This window comes from Branchiostoma lanceolatum, chromosome 5 (assembly GCF_035083965.1).
Source record: "Branchiostoma lanceolatum isolate klBraLanc5 chromosome 5, klBraLanc5.hap2, whole genome shotgun sequence".
NCBI classification, from domain to species: Eukaryota; Metazoa; Chordata; class Leptocardii; order Amphioxiformes; family Branchiostomatidae; genus Branchiostoma; species Branchiostoma lanceolatum.
In genome coordinates, this window is record NC_089726.1 from 8522170 (window position 1) to 8540670 (window position 18501).

At 43.8% G+C, this 18501-nt stretch overlaps 2 protein-coding genes across 3 annotated transcripts; one reads left to right on the top strand and one right to left on the bottom strand.

Moving 5' to 3' along the window:
- Nucleotides 1–175: 175 nt before the first annotated feature.
- Nucleotides 176–8484, bottom strand: LOC136434822 (centromere protein H-like). Its single transcript, XM_066427891.1, has 10 exons — nt 8321–8484; nt 7450–7653; nt 4294–4349; nt 3963–4008; nt 3674–3745; nt 3228–3317; nt 2844–2907; nt 2585–2636; nt 2086–2185; nt 176–1336 (listed from the first exon to the last, which is right to left on the bottom strand). Exons 2-10 carry the CDS (start codon nt 7641–7643, stop codon nt 1186–1188), a joined length of 825 nt encoding a protein of 274 aa, XP_066283988.1. The 5' UTR covers nt 7644–7653; nt 8321–8484; the 3' UTR covers nt 176–1185.
- Nucleotides 8485–8702: 218 nt separating this feature from the next.
- LOC136434823 (uncharacterized) lies at nt 8703–17790 on the top strand. 2 transcript variants are annotated; one of them, XM_066427892.1, is made up of 5 exons: nt 8703–9280; nt 9642–9710; nt 10219–10497; nt 10662–10778; nt 11222–17790. In XM_066427892.1, exons 3-5 carry the CDS (start codon nt 10224–10226, stop codon nt 15988–15990), a joined length of 5160 nt encoding a protein of 1719 aa, XP_066283989.1. In that variant the 5' UTR covers nt 8703–9280; nt 9642–9710; nt 10219–10223; the 3' UTR covers nt 15991–17790. The 2 variants fall into 2 exon arrangements, with proteins under 2 accessions (XP_066283989.1, XP_066283990.1); XM_066427893.1 differs by lacking the exon at nt 9642–9710.
- Nucleotides 17791–18501: the final 711 nt, after the last annotated feature.

An 18501-nucleotide genomic window follows, 5' to 3' on the forward strand; every position in this document is an offset into this window, starting at 1 on the left:
AGAATTTCTACACAAACACCATAGTCTTGTACCCATGATTAAGAAATGGAGGCATAACTATGTCTTGTCATGCGAACTTTTAGAGTGACATTTTACTTAGCACCTACATATGTATAATGTAAACAATGATTTATAATACACAGAACATAAAGGCAAAGTACAACAGGGCCAACAATTTGATGCAGTGAAAAGCCTTGATTTGTTTTGCTGTTACACTCATGATTATGTTTGCATTAAGCAAGTCTAGTCAAGTTCAATTTCTATTCATCTAGTAAGTTCTTGTATTACACAAGTGGTACATGTACATCATCATAAGCAAATCAAAATTAAGTTACAGTAGCAGAGCATGGGTAAGGTTTTCCATATGATATACATGTAAGATCTGACTCATGTCAGTTGCATACTACTGCGCCATAGTGCATTGAGAAAGGTTAACACAGAATTACACCACAATGAACACAAGTAATCAGTGGTATGGCATCATTCAACAGACATTCACATATGTCTACAGCTATGAACATGCAGTTGAATTGCTTGTTATAAAGGTCAGCAATTCTGGTGCCATGCATTCAGTTATAACATGTCTTCTTGATGGCTCAGGCAAAAATGAACCTTTATATCATTTTTGATGCCTTTCGATTGTTAGCACATACTACTGAATTTTTGTCAGTGTATGTACATTTGCATGTCATGTTCCTTCTTCATATGTATGCATGTTTGTTTTTGTTCTGAACATTTCATCTATCCAAGTAAAGAAAGCAAGAAAGAAATCTGTCAAATATACATGTCTTCATTAAAATGCATGACACTAAGAGTTCATACAGAGGGGTTTGTTAAAACATGGTGACCTTAACCACACAGCCTCCCACATGCTAACATGCAGGATGGAAAATATGTACAATATTTACAGTCTTCTTTGTCTGAACAGAAATCAGCCTAGATGCCAGACTGTTTCCAGTGCCTACACAAGCCAACTCCTCTGCTTTAGGGCCAAATATCTTAGCCTGGAGTCCAGCTTTGTTGGCTTTGGTCCACTCCCAACCGGGGGGGTATCTACCAAGACTGGACTCGAGGCCCCCAAGGAGATTCTACAACTGCCCCCCTGAGTTAGACCCTCGCAGTCGCAGGATAGATGTTAAAGAGTTCCGGGGTCAGGCATCCAGACTGCATAGAGCTCTGTTGTGATTAGATGTCAGGAGGAGTGCCCAGGCTGATCATGAGGTCCTGCAGGTCAGGGTCCTCTGCCCAGTGGACCTGGCTGCCAAAAATCAGGGCCTGGAAGATGTGCTGCAGGCTGGAGATGTTGGACATGGCCTGCTGCAGTTTACTTTCCAACCTGCAACAACAAGGTAAAAGGTATGTAATGCAGTCATGCTCAATTGAGGAAAAGCATGATGCTTTTTGCAGTGGCTAGAAGTAGTGCAATGTGGCTTAGGTATGGCTCACGTTTTTAGCCACGCACATTGGGTAACCTCTGCTCTTCTTGATGTGTGTGTTGTGGGTTCTTTGGCATGCAAAGGTTTGTCGCTTGAGCCAAATGCCTAAAATTCCCTCATTACATACTCAGGGCCACCAGATTTATGTCACCTTCCGAAACGATGAATGCAATCCCTTACAACATGTCCAAGTTGGACTTGACCCTCGGATCGAACTCAGGCCGAAGGATCCATGGAATTTGATCCACGTGGCCAAGCAGCAGGGTTACGTTACCACAGGAACAACAAAAACACAGCCAGAATTACCTTCGCCAAAGTTATGTTTTTGTCAACATTCGTGTGTCTGTCTGTCTGTCAACGCAATACCTCAAGAATGCCTGGACGAATAGTATAGATATTTGTTATGTGGGTAGGTCTTTCTGAGACCTTGAAACACTGCCTTGAAATGATCAGATGTTGGGCCCCCTACAAGCAGCTTGTTATAGCACTGCAGCGGAACTTCCGGTTTTTATATTTCGTGTTCTGGATAAGCAATTGTCATGATTTTTGAGTGGTAGATAGCTCTTGGGAGGGAGAGTTAGTCCTGCAGGTTTGTGCCTCCTAGTCATTATTACTTCCTATCTGTTGAAGTTTGAGGTTGATGACCTACATTTTGACCTTGTCACTGCTGTCCTCCTGTGACCTTTGCTGCTGTTCCTCCTTTCTCTGCTGCAGCCTGGTCATCAGCTCCCTGTTCCTGACCTGTTGTTCTGAGGACAGGAGGGAACTGTCAAGCTTCTACATCTATACCATCTGTGAATAGTTTCATCAGGTGGTTAAGTCACTGAATGAAATGACTCTTTGACACACCCAATGTTTTATTTCAACCGACATTTCAGTGACTGTTTGTCCCCTTCCTCAGGGCAAGTCTGACTGGTTTGCTTTGCAAATACTGCATTAATTATCTCTGTATATATGTAAATACTTTATTCTGGGGGCCGCATCTGTAAGCAGCAACACCTGCAGTGCAAGGCGAACCAATCAGTATTACCCTGAAGGTGACAGACGGTCACTAAAACGTTTTAGTATTGTTTGTCTTATATGTATTCGAGAGACAACTCACATGTTTGAGCATGTTAACTGAGGGAACATTCAGCACAGAAACTTACCAAAACTCTGCTTTTTCACCTCATCCAGGTTTTCTTGCAGGTCTTGTATATCCTATATTGGAGGGGCAAGCATTAGAGGAATAATTATTGATTTCTTAAAAATTCATCGATAAAACTTAAGTCTTAAAGAATTTCTAGTATTTCTAGCTCTTAAATCTTAGAAACCTTTTATAAATGGGAACATTTTCAAGGTATTTAGCAAATAACGCATTACAATAAACAATGTCTCTAGATCAATTTCAGATTCAAGGTTACAAACCTTGTGATATTTGCCAAGTTCAAACACAAGTTCATTCTGCTGCTTCACCATTTCACCAATTTTCCTGGAAAAAAAAAGAAAAATCATGATGTCAAAGACATTGTATAGATAAATAAGATAGAAGGTATAACATGTTACTTGTACATTGTGAAGTCCATTATTTGTAGTTTCTTTCTTTTCTTCACATGCATAAGGGTGTCTTTTCTTAAACTCAAAGCTGACTGTAAAATCCATTTGAGTAACTACAATATCAGTTCATATAGATTCTCTGGAACAGTTATTTTGGGGCTCAAGTACAATGATAATGATGCAGTTCTGGGGTTGCTAATCCACCTAGTTTTTCTTACAAGCACCCATAGACGAAACTGATAAAATAAGACTTACTCTTTGTCCTTTTCTGAAGGCTCCTCCTCTGTACTTTCCGAATCAGGAGAGTCAAACAGGAGCTTGGATAGCACATCTCCACACTGCAACCTGCATGTGGAGACAGAACCACAGAAATATAAACCTTAACACATGGGAACCTGCAAGCACAAGGCTAGTCTTGACTCTTGAGTATATATGATATGCTTGTCATCTACATGTAGTCACCAATAATACAATTAACTTAACATTTCCTTTTACGTACAATTGCCAGACATGATGGATATGAATTTGTCAACTGATAAAGCTATATGTGTCAAACTCAAAGGACAATGTTCAGTCACCTATAACATTAACCATTCATTTGACAGGTTTAAGCGCTACATTGTATACTGTTGTTCCAAGATATACTACATAACAAAAGTAGCAATGTACAAAACGACAGCATTGTCAAGAGTAGAGCTTACCTTTCCAACACCAGTTCCTGGACACTGAGTTTTGTAGACTGTTCCTGTAGTAGGGACTGTAGGTGTAGAATGCTGAAAACAGAATCAAATAAGAATTAAACTACATGTTCAAAATAAGGGCATTCTTCTTTCAGCCTAGAACACAAAAGAGTTAATCTGCAGATATTGATAATGATCCCAAACATATTACAAATACTAATCAAGCTAAGGCTTATTTCCGTCATTTTCACATGACATCATGTAATTCTGAAAGATTATGCTAAACATTTTAAGAATATAGTTGATGTACCTGGCATTCACTTCCTCTTGAGTGTTGTTGTCAGGCTCTTGTTGTCCTGTGTTAGGATAATTAAGGAAAAAGTACAACGACAACAAAATGAATGTCTAAACATACAGATTTGTCATATTGAACTTTTGAGGCCAGCAGTGCGGCAGCTAATGGTTATACATATACATGTACATGTATATCACTGAACGACCTGTCAGTCCTAAGACTCCTAACCAACACCTGTAAAACTAGTGGACAAATACATGCATGTGTCAGTTAGATTACAATCAGTACAATGTACAAACTGACTCCATTTCAAACCACACATGTACATGTGTAATGGAGAACTTACGTGCAAGCAGTGTTGCCTCCTGCTCAACATGTTGCCTCCTCACCCATTCCTTTGTCCTGAAACCAAGGTAGATGAAAAGGATTAATGACACCAGTTGTCAGCTGCTAAAATTTTGCTTGACACACTTTCAACCATGTACATCAGTATAAGGGCTACCTGACAATTGTGTGTAGTCAGCTTGTCATTATTGTGTGTCAGAAGACTCAGAATATAATGGTTTCTATTGCACAAAAACTTCATCAAAACATCTTGCAGCTTGTTGGCTGAATTGCACTTTTTTTACATATTCATTAATACACATGGAGTTAAGCGACTGTTGAATTATAATCAATAAGGCTGGGTACTTTAAAATACTCACAACATATAGACATATTGCACATAGAATGACGAAAATATTGCATGTCTAGCAGTGACTAAGCTTTGTGTGTTTAAGAGTTTGACAAAGTATGGGATGGGCGAGTCTCTGTAACGGCTGGTTCTGCATCTAGTCTGTAGTAGTTATGAATCCCTGTGGATTTTGCTTTAATCATTATTTATATATTAGACTTAGAGTATATATTAGAACAGTAAGTCCATCTATATTGGGGCCTACTATCGCCCCCCCACTGCTGGCCAGGATGACTTTGCGGCACTAGAAAGATCAGTGCTGCAAATGCGGGAAAATAACAACAATGCCCACATCTGGCTAGCAGGGGACTTCAACTTGCCAGATGCGACCTGGAATCCCGAAGCAAATACCATCGCTCCTAACCCATCCAGTCTCACGAGCAGTTACATCAGCCTTGCCAATGACTGCGGTCTGGAACAAATGGTCTGCGAACCAACTCACACTGTAGGGCAAACTTCGAACACCCTGGATCTGTTTCTCACCACAAATTCCACCTTAGTGGAGAGAGTCAAAATCTTGCCAGGTCTCAGCGATCATGACATCCCGCTGATTGATGTTCAAGTAAAGCCCCAAACATCAAACACGAAAGATCGACTCATATACCTGTGGAGGAAAGCCAACATCGATGCACTCCAGCAGGATATGGTAACATACAGCCGTGAGTTCGCAGACCAAGCACAGCATAATACTGCCTCAGAAAACTGGGAGCTGTTTAAGGCAGCCGTTAGTGGTGCTGCCAATAAGCATGTTCCCAGGAAACGAGTGAGGCCACAATCTAGCAAACCATGGATAACACCCCAGATTCGCAAAGCCATTCGTAAGCGGTCTGAACTCTTTTCCAAGGCTAGGAGGTCAAACTCCAATGATGCCTGGGCAAAGTTCAAGAGGTGTAGGAAGGGAGTTAAGCAGAGAGTTAGGAAGGCCCATAGGGATTATGTTTCCAACTACCTTGAGTCCAACATCGAGGATAATCCCAAGGCCTTTTGGAGCTATGTCAAATCTCTCAGACAGGACTCTACTGGTGCATCGGCCATAAGACACCAGGGGGTGCTAACATCTGACCCCCAGGAAAAGGCTGATGCACTGGGAGCCCAGTTTGAGTCAGTGTTTACCAGGGAGGATAAATCTACCGTTCCTACCCTTGGCAAATCCGTAGTTCCAACTATCCCCTCCCTTAACATCTCAGTGGAGGGGGTAGCCAAACAGCTCTCTAGTCTTAATCCCAGCAAGGCCACAGGACCAGACGGAATACCACCTCGCCTCCTGAAAACTGTTGCCGAACAAATTGCGCCAATCTTACAGACAATATTCTCCCAGTCAATATCCACGGGAGACGTTCCTGAGGATTGGAGAACAGCTAACATCGCTCCAATCTTCAAAAAGGGTGACAGAACAATGCCCGCTAACTATAGGCCGGTGTCTCTGACATCGGTCTGTGGTAAAGTGCTCGAACACATCGTGCACAGCCACATGATGAAACATCTAGACACTCATGGCGTTCTGTCCCCGGCGCAGCACGGTTTCAGGAAGGGTCTGTCCTGTGAGAGCCAGCTGGTACTCACCCTCCAAGACTTGGCCAAGAATCTTGACCATAACAAACAGGTCGATGTCGCGGTGCTTGACTTTAGCAAGGCATTTGACACCGTGCCCCACGAGCGGCTGCTGAGCAAGCTCGAGCACTACGGCATTTCTGACCTTCTTCAGTCTTGGCTTAGGGCCTTCCTAACGGAGAGAACCCAGAGGGTTGTCTTTGACGGCGGAACATCTAAAGCTGTCAGGGTCACCTCTGGAGTTCCGCAGGGTACAGTGTTAGGCCCTCTGCTCTTTCTACTATACATTAACGACCTCCCCAGCTCCGTAGATTCACATGTTCGATTATTTGCCGACGATTGCTTGATTTATCGAACCATCAGCACGCCTTCTGACGCACAAGGTTTACAGTCTGATCTTGATGCACTAACAGATTGGCAAAATCGTTGGCTTATGTCGTTCAATCCCTCTAAATGCCACATCCTCCATATCACCCGTAAAAAGCACCCCATTCTAACCCAGTACTCCCTCTGTGGAGAAGCCCTCACCGGTGTCAAGTCCCACCCCTATCTTGGAGTACAACTGTCCGACGATCTGCTGTGGGACACCCATATCAACTACGCCACTAGCAAAGCCGGTAGGGTACTAGGGGTCATTCGGCGCAACTTGACCCATTGTCCATCAAGAGTCAAGGCCACTTGTTACAAAGCGCTGGTGCGGCCCCACTTGGAATATAGTGCCATCGTCTGGGACCCGTATACCACCAAAGGGATACAGGCGGTGGAGGCCGTCCAGCGCAGGGCCGCCCGAGTGACTCTGAATGACCACCGGCGGACTAGCAGCGTGACACAAATGCTCAATGACCTGCAGTGGCCCCTTCTCTCTGAAAGGAGGAGGAACGCCCGCCTCACCTTTCTCTATAAACTAGTCAATAACTACATTAATATAAACACAGACAATCTTCTGAAACCAGCTCAGGGGCGCACCCGGGGTAGCCACACTCTAAAATTCCAAACAATCAACGCTAAAACAGACTCATTTAAATATTCTTTTTTCCCTCGCACCATACCAGAGTGGAACGCCCTGCCTGGCGCGGTTGTTACGACTCCCACCGTTGAGTCTTTCCGCGCCAGGCTGGAGGCCTGCCCGCCTTAGCCCGGGACCTTCTCCCCCCCTACTTTGCCCCTGCGGGGTTATCTGGGGGCCCAATAAGTTGAAGTGAAGTTGAAAGTTCTCACCCCTTTAACTCCACCAACTCAGCAACATCCTCCTCTTCAAGTACTTGCTCCTCAGCTCCCAGTTTCCCGTGACTAGGCGTGATCTCACTGTAGATAGACTTGTTTGAGATGGTACTAGTGGCAGACGTTGGCACAGGTTTACACAGACCTGGCTCAAACACTGTGCTTCTGGGTTGACTGGACTCGACTTCCATCCTAATCTATCTGAAGTTGAACAAAAAAACATCAGACATCCTTGCATATCTTTGACATTATACCATAAGTGTAGTTAGTACATGTAGTTTAATACCACGGCTATTGCTATGTAAACATTATTTAGTGGGCAATTTAGACTAAAGGATCGAGGAAGCCACAAGTACAATTATACTCAATACCTACACTGGGTATATAGATAAGATACATTTATACATTTTTTGGTAGCCTGAGTGCCATCCCACCCGGCCCAGCTGCTCAGGCTACATTTTTGTTAGCCCCGGCGACTGTTGGAGGGCTTCTTTTGCTTACAGTCTTATACATTAGCCCTAGAGTAAAGATGCCCTCCAACAGTTGCCGCGGCTACCTAATTTTTTTGTCTGCCTTTACAGCCAAACGCCCCCCTCCCCCATAATAATTCGGGTGATAATAGAATTTTTGAGGGTAAGTGACGAAGCAAGCTTTAGGATTGCTTTTGTTTTCATAATGTGCTTAACACTCTGCATACCCGTAATGTCCGTTAAGGCCCTTACAGGATAGCTAAGCAGGAGAACGGTTTCGCAACGTATAAAGTGAACATAATTTTTTCAGTGACGTCAGAAATTATCTGACCAGCCTCCTCCGAAAACCTTTGGCTGAATAGTTGGCTACCATAGGCAGTTTGGCGCCTCTTACTTACTTTGAAGTAGCAGAAGTCTCTGAAGTTCTATAATCCTTTGTCTATCAGCCTAAAGAACGTAGTAATGGCCTAAGTTTGCTATTTGGACAAACACTATCGTCCGTTGTTACTTTTTGGCCGCCATTTTGTATTTAAATTCGCCGCGCGGAGGTGTCCCGCGTGCTGCATTCTGGGAAAAGACAGCAGAAAAGCGCTACTGTTTGACACTGGACGCATTCACAGAATTAGGTAATTTTAGGTAATATCAGGTAGTCAGAAATAAACAATAGATACAAAATAAAATGTATGGTTGAAAATTGCGTCATTTTACCTTTACACACAATGGTAGTACATGTATACTGATATGACAAGGAGCAATTTCGTACCGATGCGGTAGCGAGCTATTCTTAGTTTCTCAGTTTCGAAAGTTGGACTCCAATGGAAATTCTCAGTCCAAGTTAGGCTAGAAAAGTTGGACTACTTGGGCATATGCTCACTCTAAAAGCTACAGAGCTTTAGATCGGGAAAGAACAAGTCCAAAGAGAATGCCAGCATTGAGTATCCTGGCAGTTTGAGACTGACGTTGCGGAGGAAAGAGTACTCTGGTCGAAGCACACCTGGCCTTGCCAAGGGGGTTCCCCGCCTGGAAATACCCGTTTCCTCCTCAGTTGTCTCCGTGGGCCAAGGCGAAGGGCGCGCTAAGTTGACATTTCCCCCGACTGACTGACGTGTCGCTGAACGGGTTTTCAGGTCTGCATCCAGAGGTGCTAATTTGCAGTCACAGCTACTAGGGCGACCGTTAGCTGCTGATTCAGAGCCGGTCAGACAGACGCAAAGTTTGCTTTCACTTTCACTCTCTCCAAGCCTGGGGACGGTTGACTTGAAAGATGGCGGACACGGAAACGTTGAGTCGAAAACATTTGGTGTTGGTCTTTGCTCGATGACAGCTTGAGATCATCCTGTATAAGACGCAGACCGCAGGTAACTTCGTTGCATCATTTGGAATTCAAGAGTTATTTTACAAAATAAGGATATTAAACAAACTTTTTACATAACACCTATTCATTTTTGTCTTTTGAAATGAACAAAAAGAACAAGATTAACTTGAATACACAGCAGTCTGAAATACTCTGTCATCATCTCAAAGTCACCAGGGTCCAACTTAGAGATAACAATGAAGTCTTCAAAATATTTAAAGATCTGAATTCCGATGAGGATCAATTAAGCCTTAAGGTTGTTTATTAAAAGGTGTTTTCAGTCAATGGTTTTAGTAAAAAAAATGCTATATCCCATATATAGAATTGATAATGGTATCTATTGTATCCCATAATGTGAATTCCAGGTGCTGTGATTTGGAAATTCTACAAGCTGTTCTGACACCACTACACCCAACATGATTGATAACACTCAGGTATGTCTTCATACCATAAAATTGACAGTATGTATGTTATTCGTCACAGACATAGGTTACAGTAGTACAACATTAACTTAAAGCTGGTAGAAAGAACATTTGGCTTAAGCCTTACATTCATGGTTGGATAAATAACTCATCTCTACTTAGCCTCCTCCGCAGACTTCCTATAATGGCGGCGTATATATTTGTGTGTGTGTGTGGGGGGGGGGGGGGGGGGGGGGGGGGGGCAATGGGACTTTCGCTGCCAAGGGAGCCATGTAGCTGAGGGACGACCAATATAAAGGCGGTTGTCCCTCGGCTACATAACTCCCTTGGTAGCGAATGTCCCTCGCCGGCATTAGAGATTAGAACCTTGCCCCCCTCACCCACAAATATATATGCCACCGTTATAGGAAGTCTGCGAAGGAGGCTGCCACAGAGGCATCTCAGTGATTTCTTTGTTTGCCACACATAATCTGTTAAACATATCATTTAAGTTCCTTTTCATGCTGCTTTTTTGGTACAGATCTAATGGAACAAGAAGGAAGTGTTGAGGACCCTGCAGCTGCCCAAGGTGCCACGTCAACTGCAGTCGGAAGCCCTTCCGATGATGGTTCTGCCAATGACAATGCCCATGATACAAACGGAGCTGAGGACACCAAAGCCAAGTTGAACGTATTAAGTCCAAGTAAGTCCACAAGCAGCAGCTCATCCCATGGCACCATCACTCCAGACAGAGCACCCAGTCCCACTCCAGTACCCCAGGGCCAGGCTGGCTGCGAGAATGGTACATCTAGTATGCCAGGTACGTGCATTAGTTCAGGTGAGCAATCACTAACTTTAAGACTAGAAGTATTAAAGGTAGAGATATTGTAATATATATATTGCCCACAGCCTCCTAGTTCAAGAATCTACTACATGTACTTTGGGTTTAACTTTGACCCAAATTTTCATAATGCCATTTTCCAGGTAGTAAAGGAGGGACAACCAACATCCACATTGTCAACTATGGAACCATCCAAGGCTCGCAGATTGGACATGGTGGCACGCTGAACTACATACAACCAAGGCAAGCTTCATCAAAAGGTAGATATTGGCCTTTCCTCCAAAAAGGTTCAACATTAGGGCTATGTCAATTTTCATTAAAAACATTTGGGAGGAGGCAAAAGAAAGAAAGAAAAAGAAAGAAAGAAAGAAAGAAAGAAAGAAAGAAAGAAAGAAAGAAAGAAAGAAAGAAAGAAAGAAAGAAAGAAAGAAAGAAAGAAAGAAAGAAAGAAAGAAAGAAAGAAAGAAAGGGCCAAGAGATTATTGTAAATTCCTAACACACTTGTGGAGATGAATTAATGTATGTAAACAGTCTTTGATGTAACCTTTTCAGTTTTGTGACTTTTTAGGCATTGTAAGATTTCTTTTGTATAGTGGTGTTCAATGTAAAGGTAACTATTGTGATGCCAGGATAAGGACAAAGTATCCTGATATGTATTTCACCATAATTATGTGAAATATGTGAATATCGTTCTCCCATGTAGGTGGGCAGATTGATAAAACGGAACGGGCAGTGGACTTCCTGAACTCGATCATCAATCCTGGAAACTATGCACATGCATATTTCATGAAGTATGAAGATCTTGCAGAAAGGTATCAGGGTAGACATGGGAGGTTTAAAGACCTTGGAGTTGGTCCATTGAAGGTTTTCTTGCAAAAATCCCCTCATTTTGATTTGGTTCAGGGGGAGAAAGGCCTCATGGTTCAGCAGAAATTTGAACAAGACACACCAAGTTCCGAGGACCAAGTAGACAACCCTTACACTGATCTAGAAATGAGAATGCAAGCAAATCTTCCAGAGTTCAATGATGACTCTGATATGGAGTTAGACTTTCAAAGCTGTTACAGTTATTCTCTGGGGAGTAGGTCATCTTCTCGTGCCACAAGCCCTGGCACCCGTACCCAGCGTCCAGTCTCTTTTGGCCAAGAGCTTGAGCAGGGCCCTTGGAACTATGTGAGGCCCAAAAGTAGGCATGTCAGAAATAACAGTGGTGGGTCGGAGCTTTTGTCTCTGTCAGATTCTCCCTCCTTCTATACTTCTCCTTCACCCCGTTTCCACTTTTTGTCTCCAGCTGATAGCAGACTTCCTTCAACGCCATACTTTAACACAGGCATCTCTGCTGACCTTTTGAACACACTTTTGCACAGACCTGCAGGACCAAATATTCTGTTCAGAGACAGTGACAGCTGCTATCAAGGACACGAAGGGCAAGCAGCTTTCATGCTCGATGTCGTGTCCATGTGGAACACTCCCAAAAGAAAAGACAGCGCATTCATAGTGATGGGAGTTCAGTGCAAGTGTCCGCCTCCACATGATGTGGTTGGACTACAGAACACAGGCCTTGACGCATACTACCAGAATCTTTTTGATACCGGCAAGTGTTTCTCTTACAAGCCTCCTTTTAGGTATGAAGAGTTCAAGTATCAGGGAATGTTGTTGGGCATTGTCGTTATCCCACCTTGCTTCGGTTCAATGTATACTGACCCCTGCATAGCAGAAGAGTCTCTTGAACACGGTATGTGGCACCAAGAGGAGCTTTGGTATCGTGTTGGTTCTTGCAATGCTGCTGCACCATCACAGAATCATGCTAAAGTCTTCTCTTGGTTTCGGGAAAGCACTTCACCTAGAACTGCAAAGACGCAGCTCAAGTTTCCAGGAAGAGACGACGAGAAATGGGAATCGTTCTTTGAGGCAGTTGACCAGTTTGACAGTCGGCGTTCTTATTGCCTCGTTCTCAGTCGCTGTGCTCAGGACACACGGCATCTTGGGGAGCTAGAGGCACTTGCAGGCATACCTTGGCTTAAGGTGTTTGACTTTGATCAGAAAAGTCGTGTGGATGGAGTCTTGTCAGTCTGTGAGGAGAAGCTTAAGTCAACACGTGGCTTGACTATATCCACTCCCATAGATAATCTGGACAGCCTATCCAGTAGGTCAACCGACTGGTTCTTCCCAAGAGGACATGTCCACAAAAAGGACAGTCTTGTAGACGGATCTGAGCGGGCATGGGTGAAGAAGTATGGCAAAGAAGTCGAAGCTCACTGTAGTCTTCTCTCAGAGTTTTGCCATGACACCACCCTCTTGACAGCTGTTGTGTTGTGGTATTCAGATGAAGAAGGTCTTGGTTTCTTGAATCGGTTGATCATGAAGATGGACAGTGCCATTGATCCACTCAAAGTAGTGCTTTGTATGCCAGAAGTTCCAAAGGCTACAGCATCTAGGGAAATGGTGGAGACAATACGTCGATCCCTGGAAATTGACAAAGTCATCGAAATTCCCCTTGAATGTGTCTGTTGGGGCCTACAAAAGATAGCAGGTGATAATGAGGTGAGGGCATCCACTCAGCCATACCAGCTTCCCAATGCTGAAAGCTTCGAACCGTTGGTGGTCAGTGCTTCAGATGCCTGCTGGCTTCAACGAGAACTGGATGTTCTGTACATCAATGAGACATTTGAGAAGCCAGATACCCAGACTTCTCATCTTGGAGAGAGCTTCCTGAGAGGAGGTGTATTGACATGGTATGAATATCATCTGTCCTCCTTCGACGCACGTCGCACGCTGTATGAAGATGTGCTTAATCATGTGAAGAAGCACATCATGAGAGGCCAGTCTACGTTGATCACCTTATATCATGCTCCTGGAGGTGGCGGCACATGCTTTGCAAGGCGCATTTTATGGGACATCCATCAGTCAGTGCCTTGTGTCTTTGCATCTGCTTCTTCGATGACAATTGGTGAACTGCACAGTCGTTTGGACTGGTTGCACAACAACACTCATCTTCCGGTTATCCTGCTCGTTGACGGCCAAGATTCTATCTTGGTGAAGCGCCTTTTTCACACCTGCAACAATGTGAAGTTGATCATATTGTATGTCCAGAGGTATAATATGGCCATCAATGAGAAGAAGCAGCGTGGAAATGAGTTTTGGCTGAAGGGTATTGTTGACAAGGATGAAGCTTTGAGGTTGGAGCGTGTCTTTGCACCACATTGTAAGCAGGAGAGGAAACATGCCCTGAAGATTCTCACTGAAGGGGTGGCAGTTCACCATGTCTATGAGTTTGGGCTTACAGCATATGATACTGAATATGTGGGTGTATCATCTTATGTGAAAGGGTACCTTGACATTCCAAAGGAAGGTACGCTGACAGCTTGGCAGACTGCTGTTGGGTACTTAGCCCTTGCGTATTTCTATGGCCACATTGGTGTTCCGAGACAGTTCTTTGCCAAGTTGCTTGGAGTGAGGGAAGACTTTGATGCACTTGTAACAACTGAGTATCTCACCCATGGGGGAAAGCAGTTTGTTTTTGAGGAGGACAACACTTGGAGAGTGACTCACCATGTTGTTGCAAAGGAGATCCTTGAGCAGATTCTCTGTCGACAGACAGGTAGACACAACAAGGAGGGCCGGCTTAGCGAGAACGCCAGGAAGCACTTATCCACATTTGCTTGCAAGTTCATCAAAGAGGCAGGAGTAAGGCAGATGAAGAATGGTGTCGCCTCCCCAGCTCTTATGCGCGTTTTGAGGGACGTTTTCATCAACAGAAACTACAAGGCCATGGGACAGGATGACATCCAAAGGCGTCAGATGATGTCCCCGATAATCACAGATATCCCTGCTCATGATAACAGTAGAGAAAGACTTGCCGTCCTACAGGCCTTAACTGAGTGCTTCCCTCGTGATCCCAACTTTTGGGGACATCTGGGAAGATTCTATGCCATGTGTAGGGCATCTGACCAAGAAGCAGAACGTTGCCTTGAAAAAGCACTCAATCTTCGTCAGGATGAGATCAGGTCATACCAGTATGCCAGGAGAAAGGATGAATCAAGTGGGGACACTGTTTTGTGTCAAATACATCACATGTATGGGATCCTGTACAGCAGAAGGGTTGCAGAAGCAGTGGGGAGTAAATTGGGCGACTTTTCCAACTTCTACCACGACTTTGACCTAAAGAAACAAAACATCCACGATGTCATGAAGACAGTATCTGATCTAGCTGTTCTGGCGAGGGATTGTTTCACAAAGTCTCGAGAGCTGCTTGTCCCTGGCATGGAGGAAAGCTTTGGGTACATTGGGGAGATCACTTGTCGTTTGCAGATTGTGGACTTTCTGCAGAGGTTTTATCCCTCTGGATACTTTGCCTACCTTGATGACGACAATGCACCTGGGGATGTTGTTGAATTCCTGAGCTCCTGCTTTTCAGAGTGCGATCACCTCATGGCTGCTTGCTTGGATCGCTGCACATATGAAGATCTAATGAGAAACGACAGTTTCTTACAGTGCGTTAACTGGTTCAATGTGCTGTTCAAAAACGCAGCAGAGGCACTGCAGAGGTGGGAGGGGGGTGACAGCATTCGTAGCAGAAGAAGCAGGATTGCTGCCCTGAAGATCAAACACCACAACCTCACCAAACAGAGCAAGAGAACCTTTCTCAGCTTGGAGAACATCCATTCTAAGGATGACATTGCTCACATCATCGAGCTGTTTGAATGTACATTTCAAGAGGTGTATGAGCAGAACCTACCGATGGACATCGGTGTGGAGGTGAAAGACTGGCTGCTGGCTATTCGACATGTTCACTGTAGCCAAGCATATCCTCTAGAAAATGTCCTCCTTCAGGTACGCCGTTGGTACGAAAAGAGTCCCAAGTCCCCTCTTGCTGTGTATTACCTGTATGTGCTGAACACTGTCTTGGCCATTGGGAAGAAGAAGCAGTCTGGATCGAGCCGATACTTCGCGGAGTCCAAACGACTGCTCCCTGAAATGAAGCAGCTCAGCCGACTCGTCCACCGGTTTGTCAAGACTCGTGAATGGCTCGGTGTGGAGGATGGACAGGGGATCCGACGACTGGTCCACCGCAGCAAGCTGGGGGAGTGGAGCCAAGAACACAGGTTCTGGAAAGACCCAAGCAAGACGGCTTTGTTGGAAGTGAGGACAGGCACAGTCTGTTCCTCACGAGGACAACTGTATGGGACCATTGAACTTGACACTGGGCATTATCACAGCGGAGAGCCCCTGAAGGTATTTTTTGTCCCCAAACTCTTTGGCATGTATGGAAAGAAATTCGAGAACAATCGTGTCCAGTTCTACATTGGCTTTGGCATTGATCGAGGTTGTGAAGCTTTCAACCTGAAAGAGCTACAGAAAGTTGCTTGTAACTTCTGCAAGACACCCACAGAGGTGCCCTCATTGGGACTAACTCGTACTGCCCGTTGCATGAAGTGCAAGAATGTTGTAAGGGCCCCTGGGAATGACTAGCACAGCGGAATGTTGTGACTATAAATGCCTGCAGGTTGTTGAACGCAAGTTGTGTTTGGAAGGGATGAAGAGGTTCGACCCCAGCCTTTTCCTTGCTGCTTTACCCAGTAACCAATTAGCCTGGGTACCATTCTCCGTACATATTAGTTACCGTTGATCTTGGTAGCCTGGGTACCATTAGCAGTAGTTTCTGCTCTTTCTTTTCACTTGCTGTAATTGATAAGCTGCTGTAAGCAAGTAAAAAGGGATAGCCAGCGGTAACTACAGAGGTTGGTACTCAGGTTAGTAAGTAGAAACAAATTGCCAGTACACAAAATCATTGCCAAATGTCTACTTCAGCTGGAAGCATGTTAAACAAACATCATTCCCAAACTTATTTCTTCTGTCTGCTACAACACATCCTGTATATATCTGCTCCTTTCTGCTTTGATGTTTTTACATCCCTTTTAATTATCTTTTTTGCAAATTTCCTGGAACCCAGATTTCTGAACAATCTGACAGCCACCATTGCATTATCTTCATGCCCCCTTTTTTGGGAGAATCTTGAATATTACCAAATTCCATCCAGAAAGGGATCACATAGCCTGATGTTAGAGAGTCACAAAATTGGATGACCTACTCCTGCTTGGATGTTTCTAATTTTATACATCTTACCATAATTATCCAGCATTAAGTTTTCAAGAAAATAATCTATTTTATTATATTCAGAAGCTACTTGGTTTCTGTTACTTGGTGTGCCTCTTCATATTCTGTCAGATTTTCTATATTCTTTGACAAGGTGGAAAATGTTAATGCTAAATTTTGTAATGATAATGTACATAGATGTTTAGAAGGAAATCATGACTGGCGGTGTATTGATGTGCAGAATCCTTTGTAAGCATGTGCTTTCAGATCATGTCTACCACTTCTCAATTAGTAATGTTACACTACCGTGGCGATTATTTACTGCTTTGTTGGTAAAAGTGACAATCACATTATGTGTATTGAGACCAGATTTTTTAAACTGTCAGTGGTTAAGTACTTTGAAAGGTAGTTTCTTTAACTGTATGATGTTTTACACACTGTTTAATTTGTAGTCTGACTTCCATTGTATTACCATATACTGTACATGTACACATGTATTTTATTGGTGTTGGGGGTTGTAACAGTGGGGTTCAAGCGCCTGCAACTGACCAGTCTAACTGGTCTAGACGTCCTAGGATGAAGGGAACTACAAGTGCCCTTCCCTTCCCAGCAGATCGCTCTTGTCACATACGGATCACTGGTTCCCATGCCGACCCTGTGAGCCTGGCAAAATGTGCCGCACATGGATATCGAACTCGGAAATTCGAGGACAAATCCTGAAAAGAAAAGGGGTAGTCGTGTAACAGTGGGGTTCAAGCGCCTCCAACTGACCAGTCTAGCTGGTCTAGACCTTTTAGCCTAGTGGTTAAGGCGTGTGGCCTGTGGACTGGCAGGCCCAGGTTTGATCCCCGGGAGCCAGAAGACTGTTTTTACTCACCTCTAGTGTTTCATGATGATACAATTTTTAATACACTAGTATATACATGTAGGGCACCATTCCTGTAACCTAAGGTTGTCAATTGTCATGTATCTGACCTTGAAGTTCCCTGATGTGACCAAAGCCTAGGGTTATGTTATATGTGCTATTTTTCTTGTCATTATTGTTGTGGTAGCAGCAAATGACATGTGTTTTAAGTTTTATTATTCTAACGTTATATGATAACGTTACTACAATTCATGTGGAAATTGTTTATGAAATCTGTGTTTTCTTCTGCATTAAAAATGTTGGAATTTGTATTGTAAAGTGTGATTGTGGTATTTATTGTGTGACAACCTCAGAAATTTCATTGAGTACAACAAAAGTGTGTACAGGAGAAGATTCTACTATGGTTAGTGTGGAAAAGGGGATTGAAACTGTGAATACAAACAAGGGGGTTGATACAAACGACTAACGAGCCAGCCTTGTGGACCTTTATGTATAAATGATGCATTGTTTTAGCCTGGGTGCCACCCTATTTCTACCGGGGGCTCCTACACTCGCTACGCTTGAAAAATAGCCTGGGTGCCATCCTATTTCTAAAATTATTTTAGGGTAGCGAGTGTGGGACTGCCCTCGGTAGAAATAGGCTTGCACTGTTTTGCCCTCTAACACCAAAACAGTACTTGGACACACTTTTCTACAGTGAATAAATATGTTGTCACCTCCTGGGCTAATTTTATATCGTGGAGAAAGCGTGCTGCTCAACGATCTCAGGTCGCAGTGTGTTTACATGTCCGTGGTCACGTATAGGGTCATTTCTTTGGGTTATACCACATCTAGATAGGTGATATCGCCACAATTCTGTTGGTTCGGGTTTCATACATTTCAATGTATGTGCGGGTATATGTAAACTGTATCATGCTGCAATATGCGTTATGGCCATTCATTCCTCTTAATGGCTACGATTACTATCAAGTTAGTCGATTTAGCAGCCCTCTGCACCCCCGCATGAACCCACGAATGGAATA

Bases quoted from the DNA above. Each gene is read 5' to 3' on its own strand.
- LOC136434823 (XM_066427892.1), top strand. From the start codon at position 10,224: ATGGAACAAGAAGGAAGTGTTGAGGACCCTGCAGCTGCCCAAGGTGCC. The intron at 10,498-10,661 runs GTACGTGCATTA...GCCATTTTCCAG, and splicing joins TGGTACATCTAGTATGCCAG to GTAGTAAAGGAGGGACAACC. The intron at 10,779-11,221 runs GTAGATATTGGC...TCTCCCATGTAG, and splicing joins AAGGCAAGCTTCATCAAAAG to GTGGGCAGATTGATAAAACG.
- LOC136434822 (XM_066427891.1), bottom strand. From the start codon at position 7,643: ATGGAAGTCGAGTCCAGTCAACCCAGAAGCACAGTGTTTGAGCCAGGT. The intron at 3,318-3,673 runs GTAAGCTCTACT...CTCCACATGCAG, and splicing joins CAGGAACTGGTGTTGGAAAG to GTTGCAGTGTGGAGATGTGC. The intron at 2,908-3,227 runs GTAAGTCTTATT...TTTTTTTTCCAG, and splicing joins CCTTCAGAAAAGGACAAAGA to GAAAATTGGTGAAATGGTGA.